Genomic DNA, 23,976 nt, shown 5'->3' on the forward strand with positions numbered 1-23,976 from the left:
GGCGGGGTGAGTATACTGCCATTTGGGACAATTCCACACAGTTTACGTGTTTACGCAGGGCAAATCTAATCTCATGGATGCCATCTCTTTCGTCCTCGGCGTGAAATCTGCTCATCTCCGTGGTTCGAACATTAGAGATCTCATTTATCGTGGCAGGAGAGTGGGCTTGGAAGACGGCGATCAGGTTGATCAGACTCAGGAAGGTCAGAGCGATTACTATTCTGCTCAAAAAGCCTCCGTTTTGGCTCAATACACGAGCACTTCTGGACGCGAACTCAAGTTTGAGAGAACGTGGGTGTGGAATATTATAAAGCTATTCAGCTTATCTGCTTTCAAGTATAACAATCTCTGGTTCTTCAGAATACAGGCTCAACGGCAGAGCTATCAGTTATGCAGACTACAATCAAGCACTCGTTAAAGAGAACATCCTCGTAAAGTCAAAGAACTTTCTAGTCTTCCAGGTGTGTGTGGAGATTGCGAGTTATTACACAGCTAATCCTCTATAGGGAGACGTTGAGGCAGTCGCGACGCAGTCATCTTCGCAGTTGTCGAAACTCATTGATCAAATATCAGGCTCGATAGAGTTCAAAGAGCGTTATGAAGAGACTAGGGGTGCCCAGGAGCGTGCAAACGAAACATCTGTTGCTCAAGGTTTGAAGAGACGCGTTTTGAATGGTGAAATTAAACAATTTAAGGAGCAAACATCTGAGCTCAAGCGTTTCGAGGATATGAAGGACAACAGGGTAGGCTTAAGGATTGAGGATCTCTTCGATTAGTTCTCACGTGCAATCCAGAACAACTTGATAATTAGGCTACTGTTGATGAAATTATACCACATAGAAGCACAAATAACCACTAATACCGATGCCATCACCTCTAAGCGAGATCATTTGCAAGATCTACAACAACAACAAGTTAGTCACTGTACTATATCAGCACCCGCACTAACGCCATTCTCTAGGATGGAGCCAAAAGAGAGCTTAAAAGAGCTTCAAAAGAAAAAGCGGAAGCTCACAATAAGACAATCAAATGCGAAAACACCATCAAATCTAGCCAGCGTGACATCGATAACAAGGTAGGTGAGAAAATGCCAAAGTTGCACAATCCGCTGACGCAAGAGTTAATTAGACTCCAAACATTGTTGCCCTTGATGCTCGAATCAGTCATGCTCGTACAAAGCTTAGAACATCAGAAACAAATGCCTCCCGTCTCCAAGCTGAAGTAGAAGAATTGCAGGAGTGTGTAAATAGGTACAAGGTAGATGTGGATAAGATTGAAAAGGCTGCCGGTCGTGCACAAGCCGAAGCTAGAAAACTAAGCGAACAGCGCGGTGTTAATTTATCTGATGAGGATTTGAATGAGTACAGGCAGCTGAAATTGCAGGCAATGTCACTCGCACCAGAAGCTCGTCAGCAAGTTGAGGAGCTTGGACGTAATGAAAAAACGTCAAAGTCTTCGTTGAATGCAGCCAAATCACGTCTCAGTGAAGCCGAAGCTAAGCATGAGAAACTAAAGCTTGATGAACGCCGAAATGCTGCTAATGTGGAAGATACTCGAGATGGATTTCAGACTGCTCAAAGCAATTTGCAAGAAGCCAAGCAAAGGTATGACAATTTACTTAATGAGAGGAACAAGATTGGTCAACTCGAAACTGAAAAGAATGAAAAGTTGCACGCACTTCTCGGTCAACTTTCCAGCGCTAGCCACGATCTCAGACAGACAGAACGCGATAACAAATTCAAAGACGTACTCATGACCCTGAAAAGGATGTTTCCAGGTGTTAGAGGAAAATTGGTAGATTTATGTCAACCAACTCAGTCAAAATACTCCACGGCTGTTGTGACGGCATTAGGAAGGAACGTAGAATCAATAGTTGTTGACGATGAAGCTACCGCTATTCAATGTATCGAGTACATGAAGGCTCAAAGAGTTGGAAGCGCTACATACCTTCCACTAGACTCTCTTCAAGTCAAGCCAGTACAAGAGCGACTCAGAACTTTGTCATCTGGGGCGAGATTGACAGTGGACGTCTTGAAGTATGACAACATTTACGAGAAGGCTGTTCATTTTGCAGCAGGTAGCTCTCTCATTTGCGACGATATGACCATTGCGAGAGATTTGGTTTACGACAAACATCAAGATGTTAAGGCAGTCACCCTGGATGGCACGATTATTCATAGGTCAGGTCTGATAACAGGTGGTCAGGGCGCTAGAGATTCTGGTAAACGGTTTGACCAAGCTCAATACGACCAAATGATGCGCAGGAGAGATGAACTTGTAATCCAGCTGAAGGCATTGAGGAATAAGCGTCCTCAGCCTAAAGTGGACGAGGAACTTGTGCAGAACGTCAGGAAATGTGAAAATGATGAGCACAACTCTAAAGACAGCTTTGATGGAGGTGTTAGTCGTTTAGATGGTACTCAAAAGGAATTAAAAGTTGCTGAACTCAATCATTCAGAAAAGTCAATGGAGTTGGACACTATGCGTTCTTCATACGATGCACTCAAACGTGAACTGGATGATGTACTCGCTATAGTCCATAGAGCTGAAGATGGAGTGTTTGAGCCGTTCTGTGCAAGAATTGGAATAGAGAACATTCGTGAATACGAAGACCGAGAAGGTCGTGTGGCCGCTGCAGAAAGCGAGGCTAGAGTAAAATTCGAAACGCAAATAGCCAAGCTCAACAATCTGCTCCGCTTTGAAGAAGAACAGCTCAAGACGTCTAGCACGCGTCTTGAACGTCTTCAAAATAAGCTGGATAGTGATAGGCAGAATCTTGCGACATTTGAAAGTGAGAAGAGATCGCTCCAAGAGATAGTAGATGAGATCAAAAACACAATCGCCACAAATGAAGCTCTTCTCAATGAACTGAGAGAGAGTGAGCAGAGTATTGCAGAAAACGTTGACAGTGTCAGGCGTAACTCACATAAGGCAGAGCGCCAATATGACGGTGCTTTTAAAGACATTGCAAACAATGTTAGTCTTTTCATTATTCGGGAATGCATTCACTAACTTTCTCTAGAACGACAACATTAGGATGCTGGCAAGTGAACGGTTCTCCATCTACCGTAAATGTAAAGTAGACGAATTGCCACTGGATCTTGTCGCTGGTAGCTTGGATGATGTACCATTGGATGCTGACTTGAAGGAGATTGAGCCAATGGATGTCGACGATGACGAAGATGCTACGCAGCGTGCAGTCCAGATCGAAGACTATGGCATCGAAGTCAATTTCGATGGTGTAGAGGACGAGGACGAATTGACAGAGGAAGCTGAGTTAAAGTACCAACAAGAAATTGCTCAGATGAGTGAGGAAATTGATAGAATGGCTCCCAACCTCAAAGCCAGTGATCGGTGAGAAATTTAAATATCCATATCACGCATTGACTGACACTAAGATAGTTTATCTGATATGAAAAAGAGGCTAAGTGAAACTGAGAAAGTATTTGAACATGCTCGAAAAGAAACAAAGCAAGCTAGAGATGCATACCAAGACGCGAAAGCTTCCCGACAAGAGTTATTCATGCAGGCTTTCGATCATCTAAGCAGTAGTATAGATGTCGTCTACAAGGAATTGACCACTTCGCGTGCCAATCCAACTGGTGGTACTGCATATTTGTCGCTAGAAGATGAAGACGAACCATATAATGCTGGTTTGAAGTATCATGCGATGCCACCAGGCAAACCATTTAGAGATATGTACCAGCTATCCGGTGGTGAGAAGACAATTGCAGCAATGGCTCTGCTTTTCGCCATACAGACGTACAAACCGTCTCCGTTCTTTGTTCTTGACGAGGTTGACTCTGCGCTAGACAATCAAAACGCCGCCCAAATAGCCAAGTATCTCCGAAACCATCTGCGAGAATCACAGTATATTTTCATTACACACTCTTCTAGAGTGTATGAGAGAGCTGATGCTTTGGTTGGTGTGTTTAGGAATGGTGACATCAATTCTAGTCAAGTTCTCACCCTTGATCTTACTCAGTACGATGAGCCTTAAACCTCCTGGTTTACCTGTACTTTAAGTCTTTAACTGAATGTATTTGTTATTATTTCTAATTGGCAATTAGTAGTTCAGGACTTTTTGAAGTAGAATTCTTTGTTTAAGGCTGACATTTTCGAAGTTGCGGAGGAAGGTGATTACCTCCCCAGTTTACACCCATTGATATGCGCCAAGTTAATGAGAAGCATGTACATTAAAATCATTTTCAAAGGTATACAGCTGTGACATATTCACTGAAACGTGATGTAAAATACTTGTGCCTCACTGGCATGAAGTTTTGCATATTTTGTCGTATTCCTGAGACCCTGAAGAGGACACACGGGACGTCGATACATAGACAACAAGCTTGTTGATGCCTTTACCTAGGTGAGACAGATTTCGAACGTCATCAGCGGAGTCATCATCATCTTCAAATCGGAATGAGTCAAATTTGAAGCAACCGACAGCGAGCTATTTAAGCTTAACGTGACCGTCAGTAGTATTCTTTCTTATCTAAAATGATGCTCTCTGAAAGGCTTACACCAACATATGTCGAGAGCTAATCTTCCGAGCCTGTTTGAAGTTAAAGAGTGATTTCGATGTAATAAGTTACGAATTTATAATAAATGATCATATGTATAAGCTCAATTGAGAGATTGGAAGAGTTCAAGTATGGCTTCGGTTGTTTCGGAAGAGGTGAAAGCTGGTAAATAGATACACAGAGCCTTAAATAATTAGAGCATAGTGTTTGTAATATCCTACCTAAAGATAATTGCGCTTATCAAGTGGCTGCGAGACAATTGATATGCTCTCAAGTCGAGAAAGATCACAAGGAACAAATCGGAGGAGTTAGAGTATTTAAATAAGCAGCTACAACACTAGGATATTGTTTTACAAATTTTATTCGATGGAAGGCTGATATCATTGAAGAAGACGCTGTTAAAGTCAACGACGTCAAAGATGGACGAAGCAACGCAAGTGAGTGGCTGTAAAATTCGCAGCGAAATATCTCATATGAAACAGCGCGAACTGAATACTTTCGTTGAACAAGAACAAGCCAAGGCCAAGTTGCAATCTTCTACACACACATTTACGGAAATGTGCTGGAACAAGTGAGCGAGTGGGGCATCTCCTATAAATACTAACAGTCACAAAGGTGCATTACTGGCTCAATTAGTTCCCGCTTCTCAAAGTCTGAGGAGTCTTGTTTGGTGAACTGCGTTGACCGATTCCTGTGAGTGATGATCTTCTCTTGATACTCATCTAAATCTGAATATTATACAGTGACACATCATTACACATTGTTAAAGCATTGGACCACCAAAGGCAACAAATGCAACCTCAATAGATTCCTATACATGACCTACGCCATTAATAAGAACTGTTCTTTATTAGTTGAGTACAGCTAGAATTACATTAAGAAAGACCTAAAATGGTTGAGGAAAGTTATTTGAATGGTTGCGCGTGAAAGAAAACTGTTGGAGCATTTTCAACATCCCCTTATCACCATCTCCGCCGAAACCGTCCTCCAAATTGTTTTGTTCTCCTTCATATTCGTACACCTCTCCTAAGCCAAACTCAGGCGATTTTATACCTCCATTACGCCTAGACGATGGCATGACTGAGTCAGACATTTTCTGCACAAAGACTGATCCTGCCTGGTCGCTCGGAATCCACTTGGGATTTGCAGCTTTGAAATTCATCACACTCTTCTCCAATTTTCCATCCTGGCTCATTAGTTTCACATTTTGAGCATCTTTAGGTGCACCAAACTAGATACCATGTTAGTGGTATCTTAGATTGTACACAAACAAGCCTACCTTTGTGTTACCGTGTCTGACGAAATCAAAGTGTGCAAAAGAGCAGATATAACCAAGCTGATCAACCTTGACAGTCGACTGAGACACAAAGTCAATGATCGCTGGTGAGGATTTTGGTAAAGAGTAGTAGAGAATAAGAGGCGTAAAAACGACTGAAAGAATCTCTTGAAGGAAGATAACTATTTTGAGCTCAAATAGCTTTGAAAATTCCCTATGAATGCTCTTTGAGTGCATTTGACTTTGCCATTCTTGGGGCAGATGGTGAGTATAAGCGCATGCCCTCCTCAAAAGTCTTTCGGGGTCATTAACTTCATTCTCTACTGGTACCATTCCACGAGCAATAGCGAGAATTGTCCCAAACAATCCAATGTAGAATACAGTCGTGCGCTGTGGAGATATCTCAAAATGCAAAAACATGTCTTAGAAGGAATTAGCAGGGCATGTCTTCAAAAATAGTCTGCATACCTGGATCTATAACAGATGCGAGTATTAGAACAGCGGCAAATGAACCAGCCACAAAGGCTACAAAGCGCGCCACGATTGCTGCCTTTTCGTTGGGAAATTGCACAATGTATTTTTGGGCATCGTCGTAGGACATATTGAGACGCTTCTGAAAAATATGTTGAAGCTCGTTAAACTCTCTAAACTTCCACCTTGCAAGCTCGGTGTAATTTCTAGAGCCTATTGAAGATGGATTCTTGTGATACTCCTCGAAATACCTAAAGAACGAGTAGAAGAGTAGAAATATGACTAAAAATGGAGCAAGAAGAGCGTTTATGAACGCCAAAACTGTAAAGCGCTTCTTCAATCTAAAATGTGTTAGTCATCTGGTTAGTAAAAACAGTCACACTAACTCTTGGACATTGCGACCACGTGCTGAAGATTGGAGTATTTCAGGCTTAACTTGACCTTTCTCGTCAAAGACGTGTCCAAGCAACGCAAATGAGAGATTCCACTCTAACGCCTTTGTCAAGCCATTTGACGTTGCGAAACTGAGCATCTTGTTAATAATTCGGTTTTGGATGGGTATATTGATATTCAAGAGGTCCTTGTTGAATAGCGCAATGAGATAATTCTCCTGTCGCATGATTCTGTTTGCGACATCAAGCACATCAAGCTGTGCAACCGGATTATGAGAAACATCCACACTCGATAACGCAGTCAAAGGGTTGGACTGCCTAATATGAGAGATCCGCGACACGATTTCCTCCCACGATATAGTCTGAACATCACTCTGGAGGTGAGTTAGCGATGCTATCAAGGGAGCCAAACGAAAGACTTACATCAGGAATATGCAGGACGTGTGTGTAGAACTTGTACATGTCGACAAGAGCTCGCATTGACAGCACGAATGTTAGTACCTGGTATACATAAAAGGTACCAAACGCAAGCAGCCATATCCAAGTTAAGAAAGGGAACCTATCGAATTGTTAGTAAGCAATGTATCGAGATACTAACTTACCTGGAAACGCAATGAGGAATTACTATATCAGACAGATTGCCGTTGTGTGTAATAGCAGAATAGTCGATACAGCCCAAGAGGAAGGTAGAGAAGATGAAAACAAAACCAACGGTAGCGAGGTTGAGAGCTCTCGTAAGAATGATGCAGTAAATACCCTTATTTGTGTAATATCCATATGCCTGCGAGAGGATTACGTCAATAAGATAGTGGATGAGGATATCTACGCACGTCTTGAAGGAATTTGTCAAGATTCTGGACATTAACCCATTTCCACATAGCGAGTTGATGTGCACTCATGCTCCTGCTACTAGGCTGGTAGCTGCTGTTGCGTTGTTGCTGTGGTAAGGGGATTGATGGTTCCGTGTGGGTGTACTTGATGGGGATATCTCTACGATCATCTAGGCTAGTACGCTGATCACCTTCAACGAGGATACTGGGCGGTGGGCCATCATCTTCATCTGTATGGCGTGGATTGAGCTCGACGGTCTCGTGGATATCCTGCTCGTCGTCTTCAAGTGGAGCGTAAGTACTCCTTCGCGAATTCATCAGCATATTTAATATCGGGGTACTGATATCCATCTGTTATTTTATTGGTGGTTGTTATGATTAAACCCGAGAGATAAGATGGCGGCCTCTTAATCATATACGTCCATCATGTCAGTTCATTAGTTGTTATTTTCTCCGCTAACAGCCCAGCAGGTCTCGTGTCATCGTTAAGGGATTACCGTCAACGGCTGATAACAGTGCGCTGAGAACTCACTTCGGCAGCAGAGGTGCGACTATCACAGACGCTAAGGTGGTTTTTAAGAAGGGCAGCGGGGTGGGCACGAGCAGACAATTAGGGAAATCCAGGGGTTTTGGTTTCGTAGGATTTAAAACGCCAGAAGAAGCCCACGAAGCTTTGCAATTCTTCAACAATACATACTGGGGCACATCGAAGCTCGAAGTTGAACTTATTAGTGACAATAAGAGTATTCAAGAGCAGCTTCTTGACGGTAAAGAGACTAGAGCGAAGCGTAGAAGGAAGGAAGGAAACGAAGGTAAGGAGGAGTCAGACAGTGAGGATGAATCAAACAAGAGAATAAAGACACTTAAGCCTGTACATCTCAAGGCTATCGAGATGCAGAAAGCAAAGAACAATACTGGCAATGTGGATCAAGGCCAAGTTGAGGACGTAGAGAAGGATGTAAATACAGAAATGTCTGATCTGGATTACATGCGCGCTAGAATGAAAAGGCGTCATATTCCCGAAGAGCTCGACGACCCAAGCAATAGAGTCCCCGAACACCCACCACAGCCACAGGAAACACCAGAACAAGCTGAAGCTCGTAAGCAAGCAGAGGTTATCGATCAGGTTATGGAAACAGCTCGTATTTTCCTTCGTAATTTGCCATTCAGCTGCACTGAGGAGGACCTCAAGACGGAGTTCTCCAAGTTTGGCGTTGTAAACCAAGCTCATATACCGCTTAGTAATGATACAAAGACTCCCATTGGTATGGCTTACATCTCATTTGCATCTCCAAATTCTGCAGTTGCTGCTTTTAAGGCGTCGGACGGATCAATTTTCCAGGGAAGACTACTTCACGTCCTTCCTGCAGTTAACAAGCGTGCACCTCAGGATCAATCAAATGCAAGCTTTAAAAAGATTCGTAATAAGGATAGAAAAGAGGGCGCTGAGAGCAGAGATTTCAGTTGGTCTGGTTTATATATGAATGTAGGTAGCAAGTGTGAGGCGATTCAAGTACACTAACACACTTTGCGTAGGCTGATGCAGTTGTCAGCTCTCTTGCATCAAGATTGAAAATAGATAAATCTGAGATACTCAGCTCAGAATCCTCTTCTAATCCAGCAGTCAAGGTTGCTTTGGCAGAGACACACATTATTAACGAAACAAAAGGATTTTTGAAAGATCAGGGGGTGAATTTAGATGCATTCTCTCCCGAAAACAAAGGACCTAGACTTGAGAATACAATCCTAGTGAAAAACATTCCATTTGGGACGAGTGTCGATGACCTTGATGCAATTTTCAGACCATTTGGAGAAATAGGCAGGCTGCTTTTACCACCAGCTGGTACGATTGCAGTAGTTGAATTCACATTACCTCAAGATGCTCGCACAGCGTTTAAGAAGCTAGCGTACAAGAGATTGGGCAACTCCGTCCTGTATCTCGAAAAGGCGCCAGACGGAATATGGAGTAAAGAGCAACCATCTTCAGAGGCTATCGCTGGTGGACCTAAACCAGTCGAAGTGAAGGAGAATGAAGCATCCAATGAGGATGGAGGAGAAGCAGCCAGCACGCTCTTTATTAAGAACATTGCATTCAGCAGCACCGAATCTAAGCTTGCTTCCATATTCTCCTCCATTTCTGGATATAGATACGCAAGAATACAAACTAAACCTGATCCTAAGAAGCCTAGCAACCGACTAAGCATGGGATATGGTTTTGTTGGATTTGATAATGAAGAGCACGCAAAGCATGCCCTTTCAACGATGCAGAACTACGTTTTAGATGGGCATTCACTGCAAGTTAAATTCGCACAACGTGGCAAAGAGTTAGACTCTACAAACACCACTTCGATGGGTCAATCGAAGACGACAAAGATGATTGTCAAGAATGTTCCGTTCGAAGCAACGAAGAAGGATGTCAGAGAGCTGTTCGGTATGCATGGTCAGCTCAAATCTGTCAGAGTGCCGCGCAAATTCGACAGAAAGACGCGCGGTTTTGCCTTTTTGGACTTTGTTACAAGGAGGGATGCGGAGATCGCTTACGAGAGTCTAAGACATACACATTTGTTGGGGCGTCACTTAGTTCTTCAATGGGCTGATGATGAGGCCGCGAATGACATTGATGCTCTCAGGGAGAAGACTGCGTCGTCGAGGTCGACCAATATGCCAACGAACAAGACCAAGTTTGTTGGACCGGAGGATTTGGCGTTGGAGGATACTAGCGACTAGAATTGTGAGATTAGTGCATGAATAGATATTTATTGTTATATAACTTTAAGTTATTTGTCTCTTTCTCACCACCACCGATAAGCTATCGATGACGCTGCCATATTACAGAATATCATCGACTTTAGAAGGGCACAGCGATGATGTGAAAGCTGTGCATGGCTGCTCAGACAATTCAATTTTATCAGCCAGCAGAGACGGGAGTGTGAAAAGATGGACGATGGATTTGAACGAGTACAAGCTGGAAGGGACATACGTAGGGCATGGTGCGTATGTGAACAGCGTGGTATACAATGAGGGTGAGTCTTTCTCCGCTCACTAGCACGTTTACGCTCACACTCCAACGGACGTGAAAGAGATAATCTCAGGAGGTTCAGACTCGAGGGTGTTAGTGCACGATTTGGACCGTCAGGACAAGCCCCGCGAGACCCTGCTAGAGCATTGGGGCAACGTTTGCTGTTTATCAGTACACTCGGAAACACTAGTCAGCGGCAGCTGGGATTTGAGTGCGCGGGTGTGGAGAGCGCAAAAAGGGCAATACGAGCAGACGCTCAGACTAGACGGACATGAAGAGGCAGTTTGGGACGTTAAATGTCTTTGCGATGGCTCCTTCCTGACAGCCTCAGCTGATAAGGTTATTCGCCGGTTTGATAAGTCCGGAAGGCTTATCAAGCGCTATCAAGGACACTCCGAGCCCGTTCGCTCACTTGCTTTGTTGAATAACGACGCCTTCTTCTTGTCGGCGTCTAATGATGGCACACTGCGCAAGTGGGCTGTCGAGACTGGAGAGCAAGTGTGCGTTATGCGTGGACATTCGTCGTTTGTGTATGCAGTGGCTGCACTTGCATCGCCCACCGATGATGATTTCGTTGTCAGTTGCGGAGAGGATTTTGAAGTGAGATTGTGGCTGGGTGAGTTTGGGCTATTGCAGTGCCTCCTTTATGGCTAATCGAAGAACCAACTTCAGGTGAAACCTGCTTGCAGACTATTCTCATACCCGCTGTGTCTATCTGGAGCGTCACTGTGCTTCCGAATGGCGATTTCGCAGTCGGTACTTCGCAGAATCTTGTTCATGTCTTCACACGTGCGGAAGAGCGTACAGCTACCAATGTAGCTTTAGATGTGGGTTTTGTGGTTTATCGGTAGCTGTGTCTCAGACAATAAATCAGGAATGGGAAGCACAATCAGCGCAGCTGAAGGAGAGGTTTGTGACTGTACACTTATCGTCCTTAACACTAACAAAGCCAGACAAACGGGCAGATCAGAAGAGCGGTTGGTGAATGAAAAGTCACCGGTACTGATTGATATAGACGTCGATGATGACACACCGAATCTGCAGCTCAAGTGGGAAATGGGCGATGATGTAAACGAGACTGCCAGGAGGTTTGTCGAGGAGCACAGCTTGTCGCCGAACTATGAAGATCAGATAGCGCAGTTCCTATGGCAGGCCGTGGGAGGCGTAGGAGGGGTGGAGGTAGGACAGCAGATTGATAGCGTTGAGGGTGCGCATAATGATGCGGAAGCAGAGTCAGAATCAGAATCAGAATCAGAGTCAGAAGAGTCATTAAAGCCGCCAAAGTCAAATTCACAGTCAGAGTCAAAATCAGAGTCGCCAAAGTCAAAGACAAAGTCGCCAATTAAGCGACTCGCAGAAATACTAACATCCAGTGCGAGTAGGTAGCATAGAAAGTGTCAAGAAATGACTAACCAGGTTGTGCAGCTAGGAGGGTGATTGTGATGGCTGGCGCTGGAGTATCGACGGGTGCGGGACTACCAGATTTCCGCTCACCTAACACGGGGCTGTACGACAATCTGAAGCAATACAATCTGCCCTACCCGGAGGCGGTTTTCGATGTGGATTTCTTCCGGGAGCAGCCCGAGCCATTTTACGCTTTAGCCAAGGAGCTATACCCTGGGTCGTACCTGCCTACGATGACGCATTATTTCTTCAGACTGCTTGAAGTGCGAGGCATTCTCAAGCGCGTGTTCACGCAGAATATCGATACATTGGAGAGAGTAGCGGGTGTTTCTGACGAGAAGATGGTAGAGGCGCACGGGTCGTTTGTGCGAGCTCGTTGCATAGATTGCAAGGTGGTGAGCGATGGGGCATACGTCAAGCGGTGCGTAATGCAAGGTGTCATACCACGCTGTCAAGAGGAGAACTGCTCGGCTTATGTTAAACCTGATATAACATTCTTCGGAGAGGCTCTCCCGAAAAGGTTCTTCGATCAGCTGGATGACTTGGGTGAATGCGATCTGCTCATGGTGCTCGGGACTTCGCTCGAGGTGCACCCTTTCGCTAGCCTCATTGGTTTGGTGGAGAAGAGCGTTCCGCGCGCGCTGCTCAATCTTGAACGTGTGGGTGAGCGCAAGTATGACGGAGGGTTTGATTTCGAGGACGGGAGCAGGGATATCTTCTGCGGAGGTAGAACAGACAATGTCATTGTCGAGCTGGCCAAGGAGTGTGGGTGGCTCGATGAACTGATGGAGCTGTACACCACTGAGCGGGGAAGCAAGGCGAAAGAGTTTGCACTGGAGGGTGCGCTCGACAAGTTGAGATTGTAGAGTTGTTTTACTACTATCACATAATGACGTATCAGAATGGCTTAATAACATATTACAAGTTAAAGGTAGTGAATAGCCTGCTAGCTTAGATATTTTAACAACTGGAGAGTTGAGAAAGAGGGAGATAAAAGCATGAGCCCTAAAAAAAAGAAGACCCATCTACTCATCGTCTTCGTCACTCTTAGCCTCCTCTTCGTCATCATCGATTTCTTCCTTCTTTGCAGGTTTCTTAGATTTAGTAGACTTCTTGCTATTCTTGCTTTTCTTTTCATCCTCGTCGTCATCGTCATCCACCTTGTCTGCCTCCTTGCTAGATTCATACTCTTTCTTTTCTTTTTCATATCTGGCTTTATCAGCCGCAGCCATATCCTCGTATGGCTTCCTCTCCTCACTGCCCATTTCCTTCCACTTGGCACCGAGCAGTCTACCAATTTCGCCAAAGGATACTTTGTCATTCTCTTCCTTTACGCGAGGACGCCATTCTTGTGACATGTACATGTACGCAGATAGCGCGCGCTTGGGAGCGTTTTCATCTTTCTTTCCTTTTGTGGATGCTTTCTTGGTATTAGCGCGTGGTTTTGTCTCTGCTTTTGGCATCTGCGGGAGGTGTTAAACAAGTATGGGGGTGTGAGGAATGTGGTTTGTGCGTGTGTGTGTGTGTGTGTGTGTGTGTGTGTGTGTGTATTAGCGGGAGCAGCATCGCTGCAAATGTCTAGAGTACCTGGGAGTCATCTGCAAGTTATCTTGGCCTCTACGTTTTCTTTCCATCTCATCTCCCTCATCTCCACCGAAAACGCGCGCGAATGGACACACGCACAAAAAACACCACAGCAGCCACGACCATCATCCTCATCTGTGCAGAAATACCCACTTTTAATTAACTCCTCGTTGTTTTGCGCAGAGTGCCACGCCTGGTGTGGTCTGCTGGAGAGGCGGGCCATTTTTTATTTTAATTGAAAGCAGAACAAAGGTAAGGCGGCGGAAAAGGAAGGCGGGAGTGAAATATGTGAGTTTGTAAAAGTATAATTGAATATAGATGTTAGATGTAGATGATTTATACGTGAATAAGACTACGTGTTTTGTGTGTAAACTACTGCATTACTGCACAGCGCCCATGATCAATTCACAGGTGAAGCTATTAGGTGACCTAACGACCATCTCGAGGTTGACGCCTTCACCCTCCTCGAAAGCCATTCTGGCCATAGCGAGTACCTTGCCTTGAGCACTACCGCGGATGATACACCCACTAAGGCGGAGAGTGTGGAGGTGAGCGCTACCCACGACATCCGATCCACCCAAAGCCATCATACCGAGAAGGGCGGTGAGAGCGTCTGTAGCTTCCTGTAGACTACCCATAGCGGAGAGGGTGAAAGAGTCGCGTAGTTCACTGTGTTCGCTGTGCTCCATCGACATTGCCTCCCATTCTCCATCGAAACTGACCCACTCAGGACGTACATAGTCACTTATACCCAGTTCCACGTCATCCACTTGATATTCATCCGCATATCCCTCCTCCTCCACCATACCACTATCTGGATCTACCTCTTTGGTGGTAAAGGTGAGAGTGTTGGAGAGTGCGCCAGTGGGGTAGCCCGCATTGTCACCGTTACCGTCACCTTCATCGTCAATAAACGAGTAGCTCACGTACGTACTCCGTTCGCCATCTGCAACTGTAAGTGTATCGATGGGAAGGATAAAGTCCTCGCGCAGGCTACCACCCACATCACCAAGACCCATCAACACACTTACCCCATCAAGTACCGCCTCTGGGACCGTGTTGCGCACGTGGTATTCAAACACTACATGCTCGCTGAAGAGGTGCTTCTGTACACTCACTACATACTCCGTCTCCTCTTCTGTGAGATGGACTGGTGGCGATGTGTGCAATGGAGCACCGTATCCAGCGAATTCTGGGATAGACGTGATGTTGGTGGTGCTCGACAAGGCATGTGAATTGTGTGCAGATGTCGCTGCAGAAGCAGGTGCATCGTGTGATAAGAGCAATTCTTCAGAGTGAGCGGTTGCGTTATCCTTGTTATTTTTGCTATTTTCACTCTCACCCTGCTTCTCACCTAGGTCTCCCAACCTACCGACATGGGTATCCAATCTGATTTGGTCCTTGGGCATGCGTGGGATAACGGCAGAGTTGAAAGGCTCTTCATAATTTTGCTCTGTGGTATATGTGCAGAGGGATTTCTCCAATACACCCACACTCCATGTGTGCTCCTCGTGCGTCGTACGCTTGGCAAGCTCGTCGTCGTGAATAATACGCATGTACATGGCAGCTCTGTCGCGCACCTCGTCATCGCTATCGTCGAGACAGCGTCCGAGGAGCACTTTAACTGAACGTCTAACATGTTGGGCAGCGTATGCGACGTTTGTGCCGAATTTTGCCAAACTAGATACAGCAGCGGCGCGTACGATTGCATTCTCCAACACTACACGGTTGTATATATGGCGAATGTACTTGGTAGGCTCGGGTGTAGAGGGGCCTTCCACACCAAGCAAGTGCAATACACGCACGGATAACTTGGTGAACTCGCAATCTTCAATAAATTCACAAAGGTGGGCCAGTGCCATCTCTTTGCTCTCGCCTATACCCTTTATCATGTCGATTATCGCTTCCACTACCGCACGTTTGAAGTCATACCCTCCCTCATCACGTAAGGCCTGCGAGAGGAAAGCGAGCATTGCGGGGTATTTATTAGGGAACTTGAGACATAAAGTACGGACGGCATCCACCACTATCACCTTGAATTCATCGGAAATTTCAAGCATGAAGGAGGAAATTTGCTTCATTAGCCTATCTACGCTGGCTTCATTGCCTGTCTTTAGCAAGGTGGTGATTGCGAAAGTGGCAATGGAGCGGTTAGAGTCGGTAATAAGGTTTTCAATTTCGAGGTTGCAGGATGAGACGGTAAGAGGGTGTCTCTGTGCAAGGTCGTTGAGAGTGCGAATGGCAGCGAATTTGAGGGGAGTGTTGGGGGTGCTGAGAGCGAGTTGAAGAACAGCGACAGGACGAGAGAGATGAACAGGAGTAGCACCATTCCACTGGCAGATAGCTCTCGCAGCTTCAATGGAGACCATGTCAGATTTATTGCGTAACCAGGATTCCAATAGGGGGAGGATGGATGAGGAGAGGTTTGGATCGGAATTGATTAGGCGTGAGGAGTAGCGCACGAGCATTGAAAGGGCTAGAGGGTTTCTAAGGGAGGAAGGCGATTGGGTGAGGGACTGAATGAGTTTCGAAATAGCGACTCTGTCTTTATGACGGATATTGTAGAGCAAACCGAGAGCGTGGTATTGGGCGGTAGATGAGGGGTTAGTGGACAAGGCATCAAACACCTCGTTTGACCATCTGTTGATGGTATCGGAAGCTTGTGGGTGGATGTGGTAGGATGAGACGAGTGCAGAGGAGGAAATAGCGGGGGATCTGTCGACGATGGCATTCTTATAAAACCTTTCAAATGATTGGATCATGGAAGGGTGAGTGATTGCAGCGAGAGTTCTGATTGCATTTGGGCGGTAAATGAGGTTTGAATTTGGCTGAATATCTTTAATAATCGAGGAGGTGGCCATGAGAACATCGTCAGCCTGGTTTGATAGCTGCTTCACCACCAAGTAAACCATCTGCCTCAAAGCAGGATCTTTGTTTTGGAATAATTTGGTGATGGAGAAGAAAAGGTTTGTAGATTCTAGTCTGTTGAAGCTGTCGTCGAGCAATAAATATGACAGCTTGGTCAATAGAATCCTTGAATTCCTCGGACTGATTGGTGATTGGTTGAATATTCTAGCCTCTTGGAATATAGTAGTCTGGGTGTGGTTAGATGGCTACAAATCGGCGTAAATAACCCAATAACCCACCTTGTCTTGATTTAAATTATTTAATTTATCATCTTCATCCTTTTTTATATTCAAGTTCATGGTTGATGCGTTGGATAGACAGATACAACGACCAAGATACTTTGAATAAAATAAAAAATGGGCGGCGGTGATCTAAATATGAAAAAGAGCTGGCATCCTATGCTGATGAAGAACCAGAGAGTGGTTTGGGATAAAGAGCAGGATGTTCTCCACGAGAAGAAGAAACTTGAGCAGTTGAGAAGGGAGAAGGAGGAGGAGAGGCAACTGCAGCAACTGCAGCAATTACAACACGCTTCTACGGGCTCAGCACCTTCCGACAGAATGGAATGGATGTACGCTGCTCCTGCCACCGCTAACTCTTTAAACTCATCCGAAATGGAAGATTATCTCCTTGGCAAGAAGAGGGTTGATCATATTCTAAAGGGTGACGATGAGAAAGGGCTAGCGGGTCAGCAGCAACAGCAACCTCAACAGCATCCCAACAATCCCCGTGACACCTCCTCTAAGATCAAACTAGACCCAATGCTCGCAATTAAACAACAAGAACAAGCTGCTTACGACGCTCTCCTTAAAAACCCATTTAAACTTGGTCAGCTGAGGGAATCCGCAGGTCATTCATCCTCTTCCTCTAGAGCTGAAAAAGATGAACGCAAACAAGCTAGACATGAAAAGAGGTTGTTCAAGGAGAGTTTAAGAGAGGGTAAAACACGTAATGATAGATTGGGTGATAGGTATGGTGATATAAGGGGTGATAGACGGAGTGGTAGATACAGCGATAGATACAACGATAAATATAGCGATAAATATAGCGACAGATACAGTGACAGATACAGCGACAGATACAGCGACAAATACAGTGACAGATACAGCGACAAATACAGTGATAGATACAACGATAGATACAACGACAGATACAACGATAGATATCGTGATAGTCATCGCTACTCCCCACCACCACGCAAGCATCACTCCCCATCACAGCATCCCCCAAATCCCTCCTCACAGTCTCGCGCTGATAAGTTGGCCGCTATGTCAGCTTCTGCCCAATCACTCCAATCCGAACGCGACATTCGCCTCGCAGACATGCAACGCAAGGATGATGCCGAGAAGAAGCGTGACGATATTGCTAGATCCAGAGATGTGAAATATGGCAACCACAATCAATTCATTGCAAACGAGCAACGTAAAGTTTATTCTGGAGATGGCGGTCTAGCTGAGCAAATGAGACGGAGGGGTGGTAACGGTGGTGGTGTAGTGTAATATAACAATTAACATAAATATATTCATGTACTTGTAAATGTACATCTAATTCTATCTCCATTTAAACAACCCACTCTAAACACTAATCGTTTTGCAAATATTAAACCCATCCGAGGCCGTAGACACAAAACAGCCGGGCACCTGCGCATGCCAGTGAACCTCTTTGATATCCTTCTGGCCTTGATGACAGAACATGAGTTGAGGAGGAACGAGCTGCTCGACCTCGCTAGCCAACTCCTCCTGATCGAGCTCAACAGCGAGATCCCACAGGGTGACCTGATCGTCTGCACCTGAAGCAGCGAGGACCGAAGGCTCCTTATGATGCCACTCGATGCCCGTAATAGGACCTTTATGCCAATCGAACTGAGCAGCAGGCTGAGGGGCAGTGCTAGTACCTGGTTTGAAATTGCGCAAATCCCACACCTTTACCATTCCTTCATCACCCCCAGATGCCAGCAGATACTCCGTGTTTTTGTTCCAATTAATTACGTTCACATCCTCGCTATGTGCGTCGAGGACGCTGACGACAGCTGTGCGCGTGCGCACACGCGTATCCCATACGCGCACACTCCTGTCAGCAGAGCACGATGCGAATACGGTGCGTTCACTAGGCGACCACTGCAGGTCCTCAACGGAAGAGGTGTGCGAGGTGAATGGGGCGGGTGACGGGATATATCCGCTATCAGTGAAAGTAGAGTTGTGAATAACGCCCGCGCAGTCACCCGTCAGGAGCTGTCTCTCGCTCGCACCCTCGCGCGACCAGTCAAGCGCAAAACCCTCTTCGCTATGCGAGTTTATAGTGTAAAGAGGTTTATTATCGCGCGTCTTATCTACCATATACCCTGGATTAGCTAGTGCGAGTTGATGAGGACGGATGTTGAAGATGTGCACTTTGCCTGTATCTGCCCAGGTAGCAGCGAGATAAGGACGGTTGGGCATGCTAGTTGGATCAGTTGGTACGAAATTGTCTTCCACGCCCGCCACTCGGAATCGATTGATTCCACCGCGGTGCGCAATTGACTTGTACTCAAGTGTAGGCGTCTCATCTGCCGTCTCATCATCTTCTTCTTCGTCGCTGTCATCGTTCTGCTGCGTCTTCCATAAATTCCCCCAGCGCATTACGAGCACCTCATTCGCATCACCAGCCGCTTGCGTTCCCGTTGCTGCGTACATCTCTTGCGGATACGTACGGCGCTCCTCACCGCCCCCATCGCGCAACAAGTCGAACGACAGACAAGGCCATGGAACAGACATCGTGTGCAGCATCTCGTAAACTGAGTTATCAGGCTCGAGTATTTCGTCTGGTTTGAGTTTATATTGGTGCGGTATGTAAGGCTGCGCGGATGGTGCTTGGGTGTCTCCTTCTTGGCCATTGTCGCCATTATCCACGCCGCCTATCTGCTCCATATCGTCCATCTGCTCCACCCCATCCTCATCCTCATTCTCCCCGTCGTGTACCTCCCCGTCGCTCTCAAACTCATCCTCGTAGTTGTCCTCAAATTCTCCCATCCCGTCTTCTCCTCCCCGGGAACCGTCGTGGCGCTCTTGTCCAGCGCGGCTCTTGGCTTGTGGCTGCTCTGCGCTGGCTGCTAATGGCGACGAGCGTCTCTTTGCTGGCATCTTGGTTGGTGGTCGTAGTCCGGAACAAGGCGTTGCAAAGGAAATGAAATTTGTGTTGCGAGTGCAAGTTGACATTAATAAAGATAACAATTAAATAGTACATACGCCAACCACATAAACGCATCAAATACACACTCTTAACACGCTCATTTACCCCACATTTGCCCTCTCTGGATCCTTCATCCTGTGCACCTTGACCTCCTTGCCCAGCGAGATACTCGACATGTCCTGTGGCGTGATGAGCACGTACTGTATCCCTGTCGACGATTTCGCAGTTTCGATCTGTTGAGCGAGCGCGTCAGCAATCACCTCACAACAAATCCCCACACACCATCATTTTCATACTGATTTTGCGGTTAACAGCATCCATAAACACCTATTATCCGCGTTAGTCATGTCCTGTACCCACGCACTCCACCCACATCGAACTCATCCAGACATCTGATAGGACATCCAATCGCCTCCCATAGCGATAGGAGGAGGCAGATTGTAGAGAAGCTCTTCTCTCCGCCCGACAGCGACTTGGGATCCTTATCGCGTCTCCCCTGCGTAGCGAGCTGGTCGTCCGTCTGCACCATCAAATCGAGACGTCTTTCACTGTGGTTGAAGTTGATTGTCCCGTAATACCCACGCACCGAGAGATGAAACATGAATTGGTACTTGGCTCGCATAGCGATGTGTTTACGAAACTGCAGCCATTTCTGGGTACGCAAGTCGAGTGCCTTTTTAAGTTGGCGGATAAACGCATTCATCTCGTTTATATCTTTGTGCGCGCTATCTACGGCATCCAAAGCTCTGTGGTACTCTGCCGTCACTGCCTCTATGCCTTGTCCACTCCTCTGCTGCCGCGCGTGCAAGGCTGTTTCTATGCCCTGTATGTCGCGCTGTATGTCCGTGACTGTGCGTGTCGTGTTCACTCGCCCTGGACATATCTCGTCTGCTTGCTCGAATGCTAATTTCAAGTCCCTCTCCAGTCTCCCCAATTTACTCTCGAATACACCTACTTTTTCTGACTCCTGCTGTTTCTGCTTGCGCCGGTGGTTCAGTGCTGCCACTGCCTGGTTATTTGCGTTGTGCGCATGTTTCAAATTTTCCTCTATGTTCTGCCGCGTCTTGTCGTAGTCTGCCAGCTGTCTCTTCACCTCACTCAAACGCTCCATGTGCGGTTGAATGGAACTATTCAGTTCGTGCTGTTTGCTCGCTATCGCTGCATACTGCTGCTGCACTTTGCCCACCTCCTCCTTTTGCTCTGTAATGGCGTCGTCGAGTGCGGATATGTTCACCGGCTGCACACTCTGCAGACTCTCTCTCAGCTGGTTGATCTTCTCTTCACAATTTCTCTTCTCGTTGTATGCGCGGTTCTGTTCGCCCTTGTGTCGCATTGCTTCCTGCCTCACCTCTTCCACCCTCGCTGATGTGCTCATCTCCTGTCTCTGAATTCCTTGGTAATTTGTTCTAGCTTCTTTCAGTCGCTCCTCGGCTATCCTGCGCGCTTCCGTGTAATCAGTCGTCAGTCGAGGCGCTCCCTTGTAAGGAGGGAGTGTAATAGTTGAGCTCCCCACACCACCGCCAACTTGGAATAGTCCATTTAGTACATAGCAGCTTGTCACATTGTTCGGTTGGTTTCTCATTATTTTGTCAGCATCTTGGCGATCTCTAACCAGTATTGACGACTCTGAACGCGATTGGTTGACCAGTATACACCTCACTTCGGATGATTCACACTTTAATACCCTATCGATGGTGACAAACTCGCTGGATGGCTCACCGTTCGAGAAATCAAATGTCCTTTCACCCATCTGAATTACACCCGATGACGCGCCGTGTCTTTTCAAAATACCAAGCAACTTCTTACGGTCTTGGAAGTTGCTACAGGCGAATGCATTGAGCGTTCCACCCAACACACTCTCCAAAACTTTGCTCCATTTGTTATCGACCAATTTGACATATCTACCGAGTGGGCCGATTGGCTTTTCATTCCACTGCTGTCTTTCAATCTCTCTGATAATCTCAGGCATCTTATTTCCAAATGCTGCCTGTCTGTCGTTTTGAGATGCTCGAATTTGGTTAATGTCCTGCTGCGATTGCTGGATGTTGCTCTCCCAACCACTCTTCTGTCTCTTGAGATCTGCAAACTCATTCGATAGCGCTTCAGATTGGTTTCTCATTTCATCCACGTTCGATAAGGCCTCGAGTTCACTCTGGTTGTGCAACTCTATTTGCTCCTGCAGCTCATCCATCTTGCGACGCGTTTCATCGTTCTGTGCATTGTGGTCGATTTGCAGACGTGCATACTCTTCATTCTTCTGGTTCTCGAAGTCTCTAATTGTCGTTTGGATTTCATTGAGATAGTGGTTTAAATCGGCTTCCTCCTTTCTGTTGTTTTGGAGCTTAGTTTTGTGCACTTTAAAGTGGTCGTTGAGCGCCTCCTTCTCCTTTCTGAGTGCATTTAGTTGTGAGTCCTCGTCCATTGTGATCGATTCATATTTCTGCACCTCGGCCTGTGTCTCCTGATAGTCCATCTCGGCCGTTTGGAGAGCCTCTTCAATGGCGACCATTCTCTGCCTCGCCACCTCGTAGTCCTTCTCTTCGGCGTCGATATCTCTCTGCATCGCGGCGGGCACTGACCACGCTAGCTCGTTCTTCAGTTCAAGCAGTTTGTGCTGCTGATCTCTCGCCTTGGTCGCCTCTTTGTATCGCGAGTGTGCTCTATTTGCAGCCTCTTCTAGCGCTGGCAGCCTCTCCTTCTTATGCACGGTTGCGTCTCTCGCACTTGAGATGTTTTCGGATATAAGCTGGTATTCGTCCGAGAGCTGCGTGAGCTGTGTGCCCTTAAGGAAGAAGTCATACTTCTCCTTGGCATGGCTGGCACTCAGGAATTGTCTCGCTTGGTCCTGGCTGAGGACGTTCATTGGGTTGTCGACCTGTATCATAAAGTGGTCGCAGATTGCTGTCAACTCCTGGCGCGTTGTGCTCACTGTTTTCCCGCTCGCACTTTTCAGCTTGAGGGCGTTGCCGATATCCCTCACCGTGCGCTCCACAACGATCGTCTTGCCGTAAACATCCTGCTTGTATGCTTCAGTGCCTTCGTTCTTTAGTTTGAGAATGATTTGTGCCTGGCTGTGGAAATTGTTGAGTGATCAGCCTCCGCGAAGAAGACACACCAACCTCTGACCAGATTTAATAAACGACTTCAAGCTGCTGCCTCTGTTCGTAGCTGTAGCTCTCCCACCCAGCGCCAGAGTTATCGCTGTGAGAATTGCTGATTTCCCAGAACCGTTATGACCGATGATGAAGTTGAGCTGAGGGCCCAAGTCAACTGGTGCTGTCAGCTGGATGCTCTGGATAGCCACCTGCACGAAACTCACAGGATAAATACTTGTGGCACATGAAATTGTACACCTCCACGTACTGGATAATTCCAGCAGCTGCGACTCTTCCCTTGCTTTTCTTCTGCGTCTGGTCCTGCCTCTGTTCCTGCGCCACTATCTGCATCTGCGCCGCATCAATCTCCTCATCTTCTTCGAGCTGGTCGTCGTCTTCTGAATTACCACCCTTGTGCTGCTTGTGTGGCGGCTGGAGATTATTTTAGCGCGTAAAACACCAGTAAATCCCCACCCACGCCATCTGTATCCTCCTCCAACAACAATCCATTATCCCGTTTTCCGCGTTTCATTAGTGATGATAACCGAGAAGACGCGTGTGTCATCATCGAGGGTGGTGTTATACTTTTATCGTACACATTCTCATCTCAAGTTTCCTTTTGGTAAACGCGTTCTTTTACATGCATCATTTCGGTCCTCGAAAACACACAGCAGCTAGTTCCTGTTCGCTCTGGGCCGTCGATAGCACACTTGATTGATAAATTCTCCTTTACTGCTATGTATTTTGTAGCTTTGAGCCGACTTAGTACAAATACAGCCTTCCTTTCACCTAAATCAGACTTTCCTGAACAATGAAAATTTCTGTTGCTGCCATTTGCAACACGAGCAATGGGTTAAGAACAAAGTAAAGACTTTCATGACATATTCATAGCATATTTTAACCGGTTCAAACAATCTGAAAAGGGTACGCATTGATATTTGTCTCCTGAATATATATGAACGTTTGCATTTGCAATATCAACAGCAGTGATATGAGAATGAAGAACAATTCGTTGGAAATTGACCTTCAATTACAATCGCCTACTGCCTTTGGTTGATTAGGGGCTCCCGCGCAAGTCAAATAGATTGACAGCCGGAGCTTCAAATCCATTCACTCTAAATCAATTACTCTCGATGTCATCGAACTCTTCCATGTCGTCGACGTCAATACCCTTTTCCTCAGCTAAGAAAACCAAGCGTGTCAAACGTAACAGAATTGTCATCGACTTTAACTAGAATCGTCGCTTGATGCAAAGACTTCAAGAGTCAAGTTGTCTCATTTTATATTGCTACAAAATATTTGCTAAC

The 23,976-nt window shown here is 46.2% G+C and overlaps 10 protein-coding genes across 10 annotated transcripts; 5 read left to right on the forward strand and 5 right to left on the reverse strand.

Annotated features, from left to right (window-relative positions):
- Window positions 1-73: 73 nt before the first annotated feature.
- On the forward strand, window positions 74-4,000 carry J056_004684 (Structural maintenance of chromosomes protein 1; the record flags this gene model as incomplete). Its single annotated transcript, XM_009269874.1, has 8 exons — window positions 74-291; window positions 338-461; window positions 507-743; window positions 795-914; window positions 962-1,075; window positions 1,129-2,976; window positions 3,023-3,354; window positions 3,403-4,000. 8 exons carry the CDS (start codon window positions 74-76, stop codon window positions 3,998-4,000), a joined length of 3,591 nt encoding a protein of 1,196 aa, XP_009268149.1.
- A 942-nt stretch (window positions 4,001-4,942) lies between these two features.
- On the forward strand, window positions 4,943-5,330 carry J056_004685 (uncharacterized protein; the record flags this gene model as incomplete). Its single annotated transcript, XM_009269875.1, has 4 exons — window positions 4,943-4,960; window positions 5,006-5,094; window positions 5,139-5,216; window positions 5,267-5,330. The coding sequence occupies 4 exons, from the start codon at window positions 4,943-4,945 to the stop codon at window positions 5,328-5,330; spliced, it is 249 nt and encodes an 82-aa protein (XP_009268150.1).
- A 79-nt stretch (window positions 5,331-5,409) lies between these two features.
- Window positions 5,410-7,810, reverse strand: J056_004686 (Autophagy-related protein 9; the record flags this gene model as incomplete). Its single annotated transcript, XM_009269876.1, has 7 exons — window positions 5,410-5,754; window positions 5,803-6,221; window positions 6,268-6,611; window positions 6,657-7,036; window positions 7,086-7,221; window positions 7,265-7,443; window positions 7,493-7,810. 7 exons carry the CDS (start codon window positions 7,808-7,810, stop codon window positions 5,410-5,412), a joined length of 2,121 nt encoding a protein of 706 aa, XP_009268151.1.
- Window positions 7,811-7,918: 108 nt separating this feature from the next.
- On the forward strand, window positions 7,919-10,219 carry J056_004687 (Multiple RNA-binding domain-containing protein 1; the record flags this gene model as incomplete). Its single annotated transcript, XM_009269877.1, has 3 exons — window positions 7,919-7,924; window positions 7,983-8,978; window positions 9,029-10,219. The coding sequence occupies 3 exons, from the start codon at window positions 7,919-7,921 to the stop codon at window positions 10,217-10,219; spliced, it is 2,193 nt and encodes a 730-aa protein (XP_009268152.1).
- Window positions 10,220-10,307: 88 nt separating this feature from the next.
- Window positions 10,308-12,781, forward strand: J056_004688 (NAD-dependent deacetylase sir2A; the record flags this gene model as incomplete). The annotated part of the gene is made up of 6 exons (XM_009269878.1): window positions 10,308-10,515; window positions 10,573-11,127; window positions 11,184-11,338; window positions 11,386-11,420; window positions 11,465-11,889; window positions 11,937-12,781. The coding sequence occupies 6 exons, from the start codon at window positions 10,308-10,310 to the stop codon at window positions 12,779-12,781; spliced, it is 2,223 nt and encodes a 740-aa protein (XP_009268153.1).
- Window positions 12,782-12,940: 159 nt separating this feature from the next.
- J056_004689 (Non-histone chromosomal protein 6) lies at window positions 12,941-13,378 on the reverse strand (the record flags this gene model as incomplete). Its single annotated transcript, XM_009269879.1, has 1 exon — window positions 12,941-13,378. The coding sequence occupies one exon, from the start codon at window positions 13,376-13,378 to the stop codon at window positions 12,941-12,943; it is 438 nt and encodes a 145-aa protein (XP_009268154.1).
- A 501-nt stretch (window positions 13,379-13,879) lies between these two features.
- Window positions 13,880-16,705, reverse strand: J056_004690 (Coatomer subunit gamma; the record flags this gene model as incomplete). Its single annotated transcript, XM_009269880.1, has 2 exons — window positions 13,880-16,594; window positions 16,646-16,705. 2 exons carry the CDS (start codon window positions 16,703-16,705, stop codon window positions 13,880-13,882), a joined length of 2,775 nt encoding a protein of 924 aa, XP_009268155.1.
- A 57-nt stretch (window positions 16,706-16,762) lies between these two features.
- J056_004691 (Pre-mRNA-splicing factor cwf25) lies at window positions 16,763-17,905 on the forward strand (the record flags this gene model as incomplete). Its single annotated transcript, XM_009269881.1, has 1 exon — window positions 16,763-17,905. The coding sequence occupies one exon, from the start codon at window positions 16,763-16,765 to the stop codon at window positions 17,903-17,905; it is 1,143 nt and encodes a 380-aa protein (XP_009268156.1).
- Window positions 17,906-17,980: 75 nt separating this feature from the next.
- Window positions 17,981-19,525, reverse strand: J056_004692 (Ribosome assembly protein rrb1; the record flags this gene model as incomplete). Its single annotated transcript, XM_009269882.1, has 1 exon — window positions 17,981-19,525. One exon carries the CDS (start codon window positions 19,523-19,525, stop codon window positions 17,981-17,983), a length of 1,545 nt encoding a protein of 514 aa, XP_009268157.1.
- Window positions 19,526-19,675: 150 nt separating this feature from the next.
- On the reverse strand, window positions 19,676-23,201 carry J056_004693 (Structural maintenance of chromosomes protein 6; the record flags this gene model as incomplete). The annotated part of the gene is made up of 6 exons (XM_009269883.1): window positions 19,676-19,807; window positions 19,857-19,901; window positions 19,948-22,645; window positions 22,694-22,844; window positions 22,894-23,101; window positions 23,148-23,201. 6 exons carry the CDS (start codon window positions 23,199-23,201, stop codon window positions 19,676-19,678), a joined length of 3,288 nt encoding a protein of 1,095 aa, XP_009268158.1.
- Window positions 23,202-23,976: the final 775 nt, after the last annotated feature.

Source organism: Wallemia ichthyophaga (assembly GCF_000400465.1).
Source record: "Wallemia ichthyophaga EXF-994 unplaced genomic scaffold scaffold9, whole genome shotgun sequence".
In the NCBI taxonomy this organism is placed as follows: Eukaryota; Fungi; Basidiomycota; class Wallemiomycetes; order Wallemiales; family Wallemiaceae; genus Wallemia; species Wallemia ichthyophaga.